The sequence below is a fragment of the Microtus pennsylvanicus genome, chromosome 2 (genome assembly GCF_037038515.1).
Source record: "Microtus pennsylvanicus isolate mMicPen1 chromosome 2, mMicPen1.hap1, whole genome shotgun sequence".
NCBI classification, from domain to species: domain Eukaryota; kingdom Metazoa; phylum Chordata; class Mammalia; order Rodentia; family Cricetidae; genus Microtus; species Microtus pennsylvanicus.
This window is the reverse complement of record NC_134580.1, coordinates 99,294,872-99,309,871: the sequence shown is the minus strand read 5'-3', so window position 1 is coordinate 99,309,871 and position 15,000 is coordinate 99,294,872. Positions and strand designations below refer to the sequence as shown.

At 42.0% G+C, this 15,000-nt stretch overlaps 1 protein-coding gene across 1 annotated transcript in view; it reads left to right on the top strand.

The window, feature by feature from the left end:
* The first annotated feature begins 1,920 nt into the window (after nucleotides 1-1,920).
* The window catches only part of Ubr1 (ubiquitin protein ligase E3 component n-recognin 1), a 129,508-nt gene continuing 116,428 nt past the window's right edge, over nucleotides 1,921-15,000 (top strand). Inside the window, exon 1 of the mRNA XM_075961904.1 lies at nucleotides 1,921-2,127. Within this exon, the coding sequence (XP_075818019.1) occupies nucleotides 2,047-2,127 (81 nt within the window). The 5' untranslated portion in view covers nucleotides 1,921-2,046. The remainder of the gene's footprint in view (nucleotides 2,128-15,000) is intronic.

Genomic DNA, 15,000 nt, shown 5'->3' with positions numbered 1-15,000 from the left:
TATGAAGAAAACTCGACCTAATATGGATTCCTGTTTTAAAAAAAAATACTTTTAAATTTTATGGCAGGCGAGATGGCAGAATACGAATCCCTGAAAACTGTCCTCTGACCTCCAAATATGTTTCACGGCACATGCATGCACCACATACATACACACAATTAAGTCAGTAAAATTAATTTTTTTTAATTTAAAAAGGTGTCAGGTGACTGACATTTGTCAGTTGGAATGCCGAGGTGGAATTAGAGGCCGAGCTGAGTCATTCATTTTGTAAAAGAAAAAAAAAAAACGGGCTGGAGAGATGGCTCAGTGGTTAAGAGCATTGCCTGCTCTTCCAAAGGTCCTGAGTTCAATTCCCAGCAACCACATGGTGGCTCACAACCATCTGGAATGAGGTCTGGTGCCCTCTTCTGGCCTTCAGACAGAATATTGTATACATAATAAATAAATATAAAAAAAAAAAAGAAAAAAAACCCAGATGATGTCAAATTAGGTCTTGATCATCTTTGTCCTCCAACCCTGGTCTTGGCCTTGGGTGCGTCCTCCTGGTTCAGAACCTAGATTCTTCCTGGAATACTTTCTATCTAGATGCATGAGTGTATACATAGGCAGTTTGTGTCAACTGAAGAGTCCAAGAATTAAAAAAAAATAAAAATGTAAATTCCAGAAATAAGAATGTAGAAATAAAGAAATATAGAGTTATAAGTCTAGGAGAATGAGAACAGACTGTCAGCAGCTTTCTCAGCAGATCAAGGATCAATCATTCACAGTGAGCTATTTTCTCTGAGGCTTAAGAAGCCTCCATCAGTTTAGGACATTTCATTTTACAACTGGCTGTTTTATTTAAAATGTCAGCGCTTCTCTCTACATACTCAGAGTAGTATCCTGGCTATCCCTGATAAACAACAGATATGAACTGAGTTAACCTTTAGGAGACAGAGATATGTAACCTCTGGGTTAGGCACTGTCTCTGTTATAGGAAACTGGCGCCATCAAAGGGGAGGAATGGGGCTCCAGTATACACTGCCTGGAGGTACCAGGAGACAGTGGATAAGGTACAAACACAGGTTGACTGATGAGCTCTGATAATGTAGGTTATAAAGTATGGTAGTCTATATCTGAGTTGTACCTTGAGTTAGTGTGAAGAACTTCCTGCTGTCTTCTAAGTTCCCAGCCTAGGAACCAATTATTCTATTAATTTTCTGATATTGCTAGCAGTCCCGTTTTCTAATTACTAAAGACATCTGTTTTCTTGCAATTAGTGACTTTCACTGTAATCTCTGAAACATATTTCACGATAGCTGCCTAGTTACCCATTGACATTAGAGCCCACGCCCCCCCACCCCCACCTCGCTTAGGGTCTCATTGACTGGCCCACTGGTTGGGGCAAGATCGTAAAAATTCCTTTGCTCAGACCTAATGCTTGGTGTACCTCCTATAAAAAGATGGGTTCAGAAACCCGCCTTTTGCCACAGCCTAACAAACACCACCTCTGGCTGTGGTCTCAGCTAGCTGATAAGCTTCTGTGCCCAGCGGTTTTTTTATCTTTTATTTTTAAGTTTGCTTCTGTTTTTCCTGGAACCTGGTTTCTGGAATAAAGTTTGCTTCTGGTTTATTAGACTTTGGAGGTCTGTCCCCATCTTTGCACGACCCCCCTGGACCCAACATCAACTTTTTTCCCCTCAATGTTTCTAGGCGTTTCTTCTTTTCACGTTGTTTTCCATAAGGGCGTAGTATCCAGTTTGTCTTCCTCTACCGACAAATGGACTCGGTCTCCCGGTTTTGTCATCTCAAGACACAACAGTAAGGTCTTCCCTAGGGACTCAGCCTGGGAGAAAACCAGAACTGAACACCAGGGGGTGGAAACCTGCCCCTGGCGGGTCGGGAGCCTGCTTCCGGGAAGCCGACCGGAAGCCGCTCCGGGTGCTGCGACAAAACTGACTTCAGGGGCCGTCGTAAAAGTGTCGTCTCCGGCGCGTCGGGCTGGCCACAGGTTTCCGCTCGCCCGCGGCCGGGGGTCGAGAACTGCGGGCATTCGTTTCCCTTAAGATGGCGGACGATGAGACAGACAGCGGCGAGAGGATGGACGTCAGCCCCGAGCCTTCCCTGGCCCCTCAGCCGCCGACCTCGGTGAGCCTTCACCCGCTAGCGTCTTTTGTCCTCTCCCCCAAGAGTCTCCCGCCGCGCCTCGGAGGGTGTGGGGCTCTGCTTTCCTTGGCGTTGCTGGGGAAGGGGAGTCCTAGGATTGAAGGACCCCCCCCTCCCGCCATAAAGTTAGTGGCCACCTACACACATTCCTGCCTGCCAAGTCTACGGAGTGTAATGACTGTCATCTATTAGTCTCAACGTGCTTAGACACGCACGTCTCTGTTTTGAAGTAGAAAGAATTCGTGCTCTTTGCTGTAGGAGCTGAGCTGAGGTTGGAGAAGGCCATTTTTCGGTAGACGCATTGCTGACCCCTCTTGTGGGTAGGAATTCCGGACGCAGCACCTGGTGTGATATCGCATAGGTGGTTGGACTTGAGAATGACAGCGAGTGTTGCAGCTGTCATGTTCAGGTGTCCATTAAAGTAGCATCTTGAGAACCCCAGGTCTGGCCCACAGTGAGGGAGTGCTGTCATTTGTCACTGCCTTTTTAAATGTGAAGAAGCGAGAGAAATAACCGTCAACGAATACTGGAATCTATACTTGGCTCTTGGGTTTTGAAAGAATGAGAAAGCAGAGCTAGTGAACACATTTAAGTCAAATAGTCTGATTGTAGGGAGAATACTCACAGAGTAGTCTTAATGGTGGGGTCATATTAGCAAATGTTCCGATGTGGTCCCTTCAGACAACGAACTAGTGGGGAGAGATACTTAAGAAGTATTCACTACTGATCATGGCATGTTTTAATCAGTTTGTGTATAGCTGCATATGGAAAAGTGTGGGATATAGATACACACACTAATGCATTATATACACATATATATTCATATTTGTTAGTGCAGTTGTTTTATAGTTTTAATAAACTCATCCTTGACTTACTTTACCCCATCAAACATTGTTTTATGAGACGAGAGTGACTCAGAAGTGAATCAACCACAGGGACTGGAGAGAATGTCGGTAAGATAACAACCTGATAGGGACAGAGTTGGAATAAGGATATGTACTATGTCAGCACTTGGCATTCTTCCTCCTCCATCCCAAAAAGTAGTTGAAACTCATTTCACCCTAGTAGTGAGGTTCAGATGAAAACAACTGTAGAGATAAAAAGGGATGAGAAGCTAGAAATGTTTCTAAGGGAAACCGTTTTCTGAGTGCCAGGGGACAAACACAAGGCTTTATGCGTGCTAGGCGAGGGCTCTGGTGGCTATAGTGCCATCCCTGCAACATCTTAGCTAAGGCTGAAGGATCACTTAAATTTAGGAGTTCTAGGCAAGCCCTGCGCCAGACAGTGAAGCCCCATCTAAAAACATAAGTAGGAAAAAGATTCATAGAATGTGCTTTTTTATTGTCATCTATCGTAATTATGTTGTAGTCAGAAGAATTGTAGTTTCTTATCGTCAAAGATGAGTAAAGTTTATTTAAAGCTTCGCCATATTAGTTCTTTCCCACCAGCACTGTAAAACCCCATTAATAAAAAACCATAGAACATCCATTAATTTGGAATCGGAGATAATGGTAGAGAAATTGAACAGGAATCTGTAGCAACTTCTTCAAAGAGTAATATACTTCTCTGGGCAAGGCATTTTAAGCTTTACAGAGTAGCAAGGAGAGGTGTCCTGCAGCCTCAGGGCACTCGCACTCACACACAGTCTAGTGATTGATATAAATGAGCAAAGAATTTAGATTCAAGACAGGGTAGCATAAGCGGATACAGACCTATGACTGAAGCCTGATAGCCCCTTTGGGTGTTTGGTTTGGTTGGTTTTTTTTTTTTTTTGGCTTGAATCTTTCTACTTGACCCCAGAGATCATCCTACTTCCTGTCTTTTTTTTTAACCGCTGTTTTCCATCTTGTTCTCCCTACTGACATCTGTTGTTTAAGCCAAAGTTGTTCAGCTTGAGTCCTCAGCACCTAACCCCCATTTGATTAATTTGTATCACAAATCGCTGCTGGGGCTGATAGAAACAAAATAGCAAATATAGCATAGCTACAGAGCTTTAATAAAGATCTCCATCTCCTTAGAGTGCTTTTTTAGTTATAGTTGTTGATTTCCTTAAACCAAATTTCCTTTTTAGATACAGGATCATTTTATTAACATTGCTGTGAGCACTGTCTGTCATAAAGATGGTTCAGAGGTACTTACTGCACAAGCTTGGACACCTAATTTGATCATTAGAACCAAAGTAAATGTGGAAGGAAAGAACCAACTCTACAAAGTTGCCCTCTGACCTTCATGCTGTGGCGCATGTACCCACCTGCCCCCACACAATAATAGTAATAGTAATAATAATAATAATACTTTTTAAAAAATTAGAGTTAAATAATAGGTGAGGGTCATTGGACTTTTATAAAAGCCATTATAATATTCACTAAGAGATAAAAATTAAAAAACTAATTTGAGTTAAAAAACTTCACCAAGAAAATTGATTCTTGGATCTTTGGTTTTGAGACTAGGTTTCTCTGTGTAGCCTTGGCATCCTGGAATTCACTCTGTAGGCCAAGCTGGCCTCGAACTCACAAAGATCCACCTGCCTCTGCCTCCTAAATGCTGGAATTAAAGGCATGCACTACCACCGTCTGGCCAATTCTTGTATCTTAAAAGGTTCAAGAAAATACATATTCATAAGTATGCCCTAGCAAGCTACCCATTTGGAAGTTACTAGTTTAGAATTGATGGTTGAAGCATCAAAAGGAACAAACAATATATTTAAAAAAAATTTATTTACTGCTTTGGTGTTTTATTTTATGTGCTTTGGTGTTTTGCCTGTGTGTATGTCTGTGTAAGGCTATCAGATCTTGGAGTTACAGACAGTTGTGAGCTGCCATGTGGGTGCTGAGATTTGAACCTGGGTCCTCTGGAAGAACAGTCAGTGCTCTTAAACATTGAATCATCTCTCTAGCCCAATGAACAATATCTTTAAGGTCAGGTTGTGTGCGTGTACGCATGCACATACATATACCCAGGAATCAAACAGCCTAGGAAATAAGAGTAGGTCAGTGCCGTGGAATGTAGTAGCTTTTAGGAAAGGGTAATTTATTGGATCCATGACAAGGACTGAGAAAATTGGAAATCCAGAGGGCTTTGCGATGGTCTGCCAGAACACCTACTTTCTTTGACTGAATTCCCTCCGAAATCCCATTTTCGAAGATGTCACTCGGTGTGGTGGTGTGATCCTTTTTCTCCATCTTCAAAGCTGTCACTTGGTGTGATGCTGTGATCTTTGTCCTATATCACACTGTATAGGTGATGTCATCCAGCTCTGCAGCTTTACAAACTATATGTGCTCTAGGTCATCTCACTTCTGAGCTTCAGAGTCATGAACTCAATTGCTTGCTTGTCTCCACTAGAATATCTGATATCTGTTCAAAAAGAGAGAGCAGATAGGAATTAGCTGTAGTAACCTGAGATATAGCTTACATTTGAAAATTATTACAGGAAGTCAGTGTATATCAATTTGAGGAAGGTTTAAAAAATGTGATAGAAGCAAAGACACTTGCTTATTAAGTTTAAGGTAAAAAAAACAGATGACATCTGTACCTCGTTTTTGATCTAAGCATTTATGGTAGATTTTAGGAACAGACCACAGGAAGGCAAATCAAAACAGTTTTGTTATCGTTGTCTTAGTACAGTACACCTCTGCATTAGCTCTTGAATACAACTATCTCTCTGTCTTTCCAGTCGTCTTTGTAATCTAAGCCACTGGACTAGAATTGTTGCCTAGATAACTGTAGCTTCTTAACTGGTCTCTTTCCTTCTACCTTTGCCATCTTACAGTAATGGGATCGGAGAAAGCCCTGAGTGAATGTGTGCTGTTGACATAGACAAAGGTTTGTCAAGGAACATGGCCTCAGACTCATGGGACAATGGCAAAGCCTCCCTTTTCCACCACTGCTCCCAAAGTGATGCTCAAAGCACAGAGGGATGTCAAAGCCTTCTTCAGGCCCATGTGCATGTATTGATAGTGTGTATAGAAAATGTCCTCCATAACTCTTCTTCCTCTTCCCCTGAGTCATTTATGGCCTGAAGAGTGCTCCCTACAGAGAATGCTCCTATTGAAGTTAACTTATACCACAAACCCTGCTTCTTTGTTTATCTGTCTGCAGTAACCCTGCCTGTCTGTGCTGTGTGTAATAAACACACTGAGCTGCAGTTCTGAGGTTTCGCCATCCGAGAGTCCAGACTGGTCTCGAACTCACAGAGATCCGCCTGCCTCTGCCTCCTGAGTGCTGGGATTAAAGGCATGCGCCACCACCACCCGGCTCTCCAGTTAATTTCAATACAGCACTTAAACAGAAGACTGTACCTATATCTGATGTTCTAAATTACAAATATTCATTCATTTACATAACATCCTGGGAGCCGAACCCAGGGCCCACTGTGTATGTGTTATTTCTTTTTTTCTCTGCGTATGTGTTATTTCTTTCCTTTGCCTCCCCTAGTCAGGACAAGTCCCTGCAGTCATGCTGGATGAGGCCTTTCGTTCAGTTCATTCTCTACAGAGCCACCAGTGTAGTCTTTAAGAACAATCAGTTCTGTGTCAGTCTCTTCAGTACTTCATAGAGCGTCTGTCTGGAAAGATCGGATCGGCATGTAAGTCAGTGAACCATGGCAAGGTGTCTTTGCCACTTTAGGTGCTGCCTTTAGAGGCTGTTTCAAATTTCTCTTGCCATCCCATCATCTAGTTTCTCTAAAGATGTTGATCCTGTGCTGTAGTCTAATGAAAGAATTGCCTTTAAGCTTTAACCCATTGTCTCAGGTGGCTTAAGACAAAATATTAAATTAAGACTTCATTACTCCCTGGTGACTTACTATGAACTCTTGTATGTGAGTTAACATGGCACTTGTAAAAGAAACAATAGCTATTTTTATTTTGGCTGATAAGTTTGGCCTTTTTTCTTTTCTTTTTTGAGATAGGATCTTCTTATATAGCTCAGCCTGCCCTGTAACTCACAATCTTTTCTTCCAGAATGTGTGCCCCATTACACATAGCATTCTACAGTCTTTAAAAAAGTGTTACGTCCCCGTAACAAGTGGAGTGTTTGTGGAAATAGGTTCTACTAAGTAAACAGCACTGAAAGGCTGTGGAAGAGTTACTGTGCTTCCATAAGCACCCACTTGTTACCCAGAAACAGTTAGGGCCCTGACCAGAGCCAAGTCCACAGTTCTTCTCAAGTATTCCTTCTTGTAGATGACTTAATGCTGTTCTTCAAAACAAGGTCTCCTTGACTTAGTAGAGTGAGACCCTAACCACTTAATGTGTTTTTTTATGGACAAACTTTTGAAAAAGCCTTTCAGCTGTTTTTATGAGTAAGCCTAGAAATGATATTAGCCACAAGGAGTATGTCTTTTCATTTATTCATTTTCAATGCTCACATGCTTTACTTTGAAATCTAAGAAAATACTTGAGTTGTTTTGCAAATGTGTAGTCCATACAGCAGAAAAGGCTATAGGAAAATATTGCATTCATTTAAAAACTTCAAAGAAAAGTGTGGTCACAGATGAAAAAGGAAGACAGTGGCCAAGAGGCAGGATGCTTATAAAAACCAGATTCTGGCAGCATACTTACTCCTTTTCACAAGATGAAAGAGAGAGGGGGGCCTTGCTTATATTATTAATGCCATAAATATATGGGAAACATGTTTACAGACAGCACAAGGCTAGCAGGAATAATGAAATGTAGGAAAAAGTGACCAAGCATCAGATTAAGACTGACAATATGAAACCTAATAGAAAAGAAATGAAGCCCTTTAAACTAGGTTTGCATGTCCGTAGGACCAGGTGTCTGTGTGACTGACCTCGGGCGTTAGTCACCACACTCTCCAAGTTGGAGGTGTGACACAGCTGCCAAGAATGTGCTCTTTGAAAGGGGGGGTTGTGTCTGAGGTCTCATGCTTGAACTTTAGCCTTGTTGTCTGTTTTTAAAATATGAACTTGTCTTCCGGTGGGGGTGGCGCACACCTTTAATCTCAGCACTCAGGAGGCAGAGACAGGTTGATCTCTGTGAGTTCCAGGCCATCCTGGGTTATACAGAGAAATCCTGTCTCAGGAACAAATAAAGAAAAAGAAAAATTAACCTGTCAAATAGTAGTACAAGGAAGCTTAGTATACCCATATACCCAAGGATTTCTTGATGTCTCAAAATGTTGTCTCATTGCTAATTCAGTACTACCTATGAAAAAAAAGTCCCAGAGCCTCTCCAAAGAAGGGGGACGGGGCTGGAGAGATGGCTCAGCAGTTAATAGCATTGGCTGCTCTTCCAGAGGTCCTGAGTTCAATTCCCTGCCCCTATATGGCAGCTCACAACCATCTGTAACTCCAATTCCAGGAGCTCTGACACCCTCACACGGATATACATACAGTCAAAACACCAATGCACATAAAATAAGAATAAATAAAGATTAAAAGAAAAAAGACCTTTGTGGCTCACACTTTTAATTCCAGCATTTGGGAGACTGGGGCAGGCAAATCTCCCAAGTTCAAGGCAAGCCTAGGTTACATAGCAAGTTCCAGGTTGTTCGGGGCAGCATGGTGAGACTCTGGCTCCAAAAAACAAACAGATAAGTAAAATTTAAGAAAGGAAATTTAGAACTGACAGGCCTCTGAAGACTGTGGATGATTAGTAGTTGACTTTGGAGGGGTAAGTTGTGGTTTGAACAAAAATCTAACAAAGTTCCTTTTTCATAATGATGTTCCCACAGGGGCATCTGTAGCTGCAGATTTTAGAGTTGCAAACTTATCTTTTAGTCTCTCCATTGGGACAAGGAAAATGTTCGGAATGTCTGGGATTTTAATTGTTGTGAGAACTTGTTTTTATGGTACAGTCAATTAGGAAAACGTTCCCTTAATTCCAAATGTTGTAGAGAAAATGTTATTTTTTTGTTTGTTTTTCTGGTCTTTCAATTTAAACATTTAATTCCTGTTGCATATGGAAAAATCACTAAAAAACAACCAAAAGGGAGAAAACATGAAACATTTACCAATAATAATTCCTGAGTAACTTTGTTTACTCAGTAAAATACATATTGTATAATTTAAAATTCTTTACTTAGCATGTGTGTCTGTGTGTTTGTATGTATGAATGTTCACATACTTTAGTGAATGTGTAGATGTCAGAGGACAACTCTAAGCAGTCAGTTTTCTCCTGCTACCATGTGGGATCCAGGATTAAATTTAGGTCATCATGGCTCCAGCATCTTATTGGCCTTTGTGTGTGTGTGTGTTTTAATCTCGAAAGGGATTACAGAAATTTTAATTGGAAAGCAATTTCTGCCGGGCGGTGGTGGCACACGCCTTTAATCCCAGCACTCGGGAGGCAGAGGCAGGCGGATCTCTGTGAGTTCGAGGCCAGCCTGGTCTACAAAGGGAGTTTCAGGACAGGCTCCAAAGCTACAGAGAAACCCTGTCTCGAAAAACCAAAAAAAAAAAAAAAAAAAAAAAAAAAAGAAAAGCAATTTCCAAGTTGGTTATAGTGACTCAAACTTGTGATCCTCGAATTTGGGAGGGAAAAGCAGAAGAATTGCCATGAGTTCAAGGCCACTCAGAGCCTGTGTAGTAATTTTCAGGTCAGCCTGGGCTATCAAGAGAAACTTATTAATATATTTCAATAATAATAATGATAATAGAACTCCTAGCTGGGCGATGGTGGCGCACGCCTTTAATCCCAGCACTCGGGAGGCAGAGGCAGGCGGATCTCTGTGAGTTCGAGACCAACCTGGTCTACAGAGCTAGTTCCAGGACAGGCTCCAAAGCCACAGAGAAACCCTGTCTCGAAAAACCAAAAAAAAAAAAAAAAAAAAAAAAAAAAAAAAAAAAAAAAAAAGAAAAGCAATTTCCAAGTTGGTTATAGTGACTCAAACTTGTGATCCTCGAATTTGGGAGGGAAAAGCAGAAGAATTGCCATGAGTTCAAGGCCACTCAGAGCCTGTGTAGTAATTTTCAGGTCAGCCTGGGCTATCAAGAGAAACTTATTAATATATTTCAATAATAATAATGATAATAGAACTCCTAGCTGGGCGATGGTGGCGCACGCCTTTAATCCCAGCACTCGGGAGGCAGAGGCAGGCGGATCTCTGTGAGTTCGAGACCAACCTGGTCTACAGAGCTAGTTCCAGGACAGGCTCCAAAGCCACAGAGAAACCCTGTCTCGAAAAACCAAAAAAAAAAAAAAAAAAAAAAGAACTCCTATCCCCCTACGGTTCAGGGATTCTAATGGGAAGGGGACTGGAAAAGAAAGGTAGAGGCAATGGACTATGTGGGTAACTGTAAGGAACAGAGCAGGGAAGCTGCACATATGAACTTACAGTGGTTTTGTCAACAAACCCAAGCCAGACTGAATCATAGCATGAAGTTGGGAGGTGGACATGAAACCCCAACCTAGCCATGGAGCCATTGGCGATGTTAGCTTCTGGAGAAGGAGACTATTATATCTTAAAGAGTGTCCCTGGTTAAGCCAGCTCTAGAGGAAGACCACACATCCAAGAATATTTGGGCAGCACAAATTGATCTTGATGGGTTTAAAGGAAAAAAAAGGACACAAAGTTAGGTTGGTAGGAAAGCGGGGAGAGATGGATCTGGAAAGAGTTGGGGGAGGGGAGCTGAATATGATCAAAACATATAAATCTCAAAAGAATAAAAAAAAATTAAAAGCAAATTCTGTAGTTGTGACAGTAGTGGAAACTGCAAAAAGAGTCTAGTTGTACTGTATCTACTGTAATGGTTCTAGGAACAGAGTTACGAAGGCTTAATGTCATAATTTGCCTTGTTATTTCTAGCAATAAGTACTTAATATAGTGATAACAAGAACTTAGGTTGTGTATTTGTGCTGTGCCTGTGGGTACGAAGGGTTTTGAAAGGCAGTTCCTTTCCTCAGGAGCTTCCAGTCTACTTGAAAGGGCTAGACGCAAATGTTAAGTTTACCAATTTAATGGCTAGGTGTGGTGATACACGCCTTTAATCCCAGCATTCCAGCGATAGAGGCAGTCAGATCTCTGAGAATTTGAGGCCAGCTACAAAAATGAGTTCAGGATAGACAGGGCTACATAGTGAGACCTTGTCCCCAACAGAGACAACAACAACAAAAACATATTTGTTAGCATGCAGCGGGCCCTGGATTAGGCTCCCAGGATGCTATGTAAATGAATGAATATTTGTAATTTAGAACATCAGATATGGGTACAGAGTGAATGTCTTCTGTTTAAGTGCTGTATTGAAATTAACTGGAGAGCCAGGTGGTGTTGGCGCACGCCTTTAATCCCAGCACTCGGGAGGCAGGCAGATCTCTGTGAGTTCGAGCCAGCCTGGTCTACAAGAGCTAGTTCCAGGACAGGAACCAAAAAGCTACAGAGAAACCCTGTCTTGAAAATCTAAAAACAAACAAACAAAAAAATTAACTAGAGAGAAATTTTCTGGCTTAATCAGTGAAAAATGATTAAGATAGGCCTCGACCAGAGCTTTGAAGAAGAGATAAGGGGGAGAGCAGAGGAATGAGAGCTAGTAATTAGATCCGTGAAAGGGCACTGCTGGCATCCACATTCAGGTGTAAATACATTGTTTATAAACATGAATTGTGTATGTGTGTGTTAAGGCATAAGAATATTTAGTAGTATGTAACCGCCCAGCGGGTCAGTTAGTCTAGGATTGTAACCCACCTGGCAGGTCAGTTATTCCAGGGTCCCGAAGAGGCGCTATCTGAAAAAGACATGGGCAAGTGAGAGGAAGGAGGCCAAGCAAGATCTGTTGTCAAAGCCTCCGTTTATTAGCGTAATGGCAGCAGCTTATATAGCCCTTGGATGAGGAATTTGGCTTGGGATGGGGGCAGGGGGCAGCAATGGTCACAAGTTGACACTTGGTCGTGAGTCAACACACCTAGTGTTCTCTATGCAAGCGGAATCTTTCCTTTTGTGATTCCAACCACAAACAGTTCTCTAGATAGTTGGAATGCGGGGCAGGTTCTGCTAACAGATGGTTCTCAAGATAGTTGGGTGTGGGGTGGGCTCTGCCAACAAACAGTTCTCAATACAGTTAGGGTGTGGGGCTCTCTGCAAACATTCCCAGGACAATGGTCCCTGCAATACTTTTTGGGGGGAAATGGAGGACAATGGTCCCTGCAATACTTTTTGGGGGAAATGGAGGACAATGGTCCCTGCAATACTTTTTGGGGGAAATGGCTCCTGACAGTAGTACTCAAGACTTTAGACAGTTGTTAGCTCAGAGGCTCCATTCAACCCAAGAGAAATTAAAAGGAAGATTAAAGACAGGGCTTCTTGAGTAGTCCTGGCTGTCCTGGAACTCTCCCTTTATGGTTTTGTTGTAGTTTAATGTGAAATCACACAAATCAAGAAGAGTAAAGTTAAAAGACCTGTCTACTTACATTTGCTTTAGCAGAATAAGCGTTGAGCTCCAGGAGTTGGGACACCTATTTTTTTGTGGTGCAGATCAAACCCAGTGCCTTGTATATGTTACACAAATTACTACCACATAGTTAGACTCCTAGCAACATATGTAGAAAATTTTAAAGTTTATGTAATTAGAATTTGTTTTTGTAAACATAAGATTGTATTAATCAAAATTTGCCTTTTCTACTAGGCAGTATTTTATGGATATATATATTATATACATACATATATACACACATATACATACAATGATATGTTTTGTTTATTTGTTTTGGTTTTTTGTTTGTTTGTTTGTTTTTTGAGACAGGGTTTCTTGTATGGAGTCTGTCCTGGAACTTGGTCTGTAGACCAGGCTGCCTCTGCCTCCTGAGTGCTGGTACTGCCTGGCTAGAATGGTATGCTCTGCTGGGCATGGCAGTGTATCCCTTTAATCTGGCAGTCAGAAGCAGAATCATTGGATCTCTGCTCTAGACCACCCTGGTCTACATAGTGGAGTTTCAAGCCAGCCAGGGCTACAAAGTGAGACCCTGTCTCCTAAAACCTGAAGGACAAGGAGTCATATGTTCTGCCTGGATGGGTAAACTTTTATCTGTAGACATTTAAGCAGACTTCAGCTTTTTCAGTTACAAGTATTTTAGTGAATATAACTGGTATTTTTGCACACTTGAACAATGAACAAATTATAGATTTTACAATTTCTTTTTTGTTCTTCCATTGATGGGCATTGAGGTTTCAATGTTTTACTTTTAAAATAATTTTGTACCCGAGATATATGGGATTAAATAAGCTTTAGAATTATTTTTGTAGATAGAACCTGCACACATGCATGAGTGCATGCACACACACTACACACACACACACACACACACACACACACACACACACACACACACATATACAAATAAGAGTTTACAGCCGGGCAGTGGTGACCCACGCCTTTAATCCCAGCACTCGGGAGGCAGAGGCAGGCGGTTCTCTGAGTTTGAGGCCAGCCTAGTCTATCAGGGCTAGCTCCAGGACAGGCACCAAAGCTATAGAGAAACCTTGTCTTGAAACAAACAAACAAACAAACAAACAAACAAACAAACAAAAGCCCCAAACAAACAAATAAAAGTTTACACAGTGTTTAAATTAGTTTTTTCTCTTTGCTGGGACAAAGCATCTGGCAGAGGCAGTATAGGGGAAGACTGGTTTTTTGGCTCCTAGTTCCATGGTCAGGAAAGCATGCTATCTGGTGACAGGAACCTGAGGTAGCTTACTCACACTTCTGTGACTGACTAGGAAACAGAGATTGGGCAAAGGGTGCTAAAGGCTGGCTGTGACTGGCAGAGCCAGTCCCTTGGCTCCCTGCTGCCTCCAGTGAGGTTCTACCTCTTCAGGCTCCATAGCCTCCCAAAGTAGCACCCCCAGCTGGGGACCAACTGTTTAAACACATGAGCCTGCGTTAGGTTGGGGGACAGACATTGGGTATTCAAAACTTTTGGAGGCCAGCTTCGACCTACCTGGCTAAGGACATGAGGATTAGAAAAGTTAGTAAAGAGAACAAAGACACAAGTGAAAATAATAAAACAGAAACAGAGGATAGTACTGGGAAGGAATTCCAGTGAATACTGAAATTTGCCTGCGATCAATTTTCCATACACTTTTATACCCCAATACAAGAGGGAGGAGAAGGCGAAAGACTGCTTTAACATGATACAAAGGACAGCTAGAACAGTTACTGGCTTCAATACTTGAGACATCAAGTCATTAATTTTTGAGAAAAGCATTCTGTTTGTGTAGTGAACCCACTCTAGACCTAGTACCCTGAAGGCAGCCACTCCCTAGGTCAAGCCTCTTAATTCAAAAGAAGGAACAGAAGAATTCTCTGACCTGTGGTCAGGGTGGAGTGGATATACCTGTGTGGGCCATTTAACGTCCAAACCAGGCCCTAGGTGAGTGTGTGTAGCCATACTTGTTAACTTTAAGCAAACTGAAACTCTCTAACCTTCAGACAAGGTGGAAATAGGCTCACATTTTTGGGCCTCCACAAAATCACACAGTGAAGGCAGACAGTGAAATCTAAATCCTTCCCAGGGCTCTTTGCAATGTTAGTTTATTTTGAAGATCCCCCCCCCTTTTAAGAGACAGGTCTCATATAACTCAGGCCTTGAACTTGGTATGTAGTTGAGGATGATCTTGAATTTCTGATCCTTTTGCTCCTACCTCCAAAGTGCTGTGTTACAGTTGTGTGTCACGATGCCAGGTGGAAGCCAAGACTTCCTGTATGCTAGACAAGCAGTTTTCTACCTTAGCCGTACCAACCCTTTCCCCAGAGATCTTCTGTTTAAATATAAGCATATACAACATGTCTTCTTTCCTCCTCTGTATAAACAGTAGCACATGGACTCACTAATCTGTGCCTTTTGCTGTTTCTTTAGTTTGTTAGTCCCCCCGCCCTAAGACAGGGTTTCTCTGTGTAGCT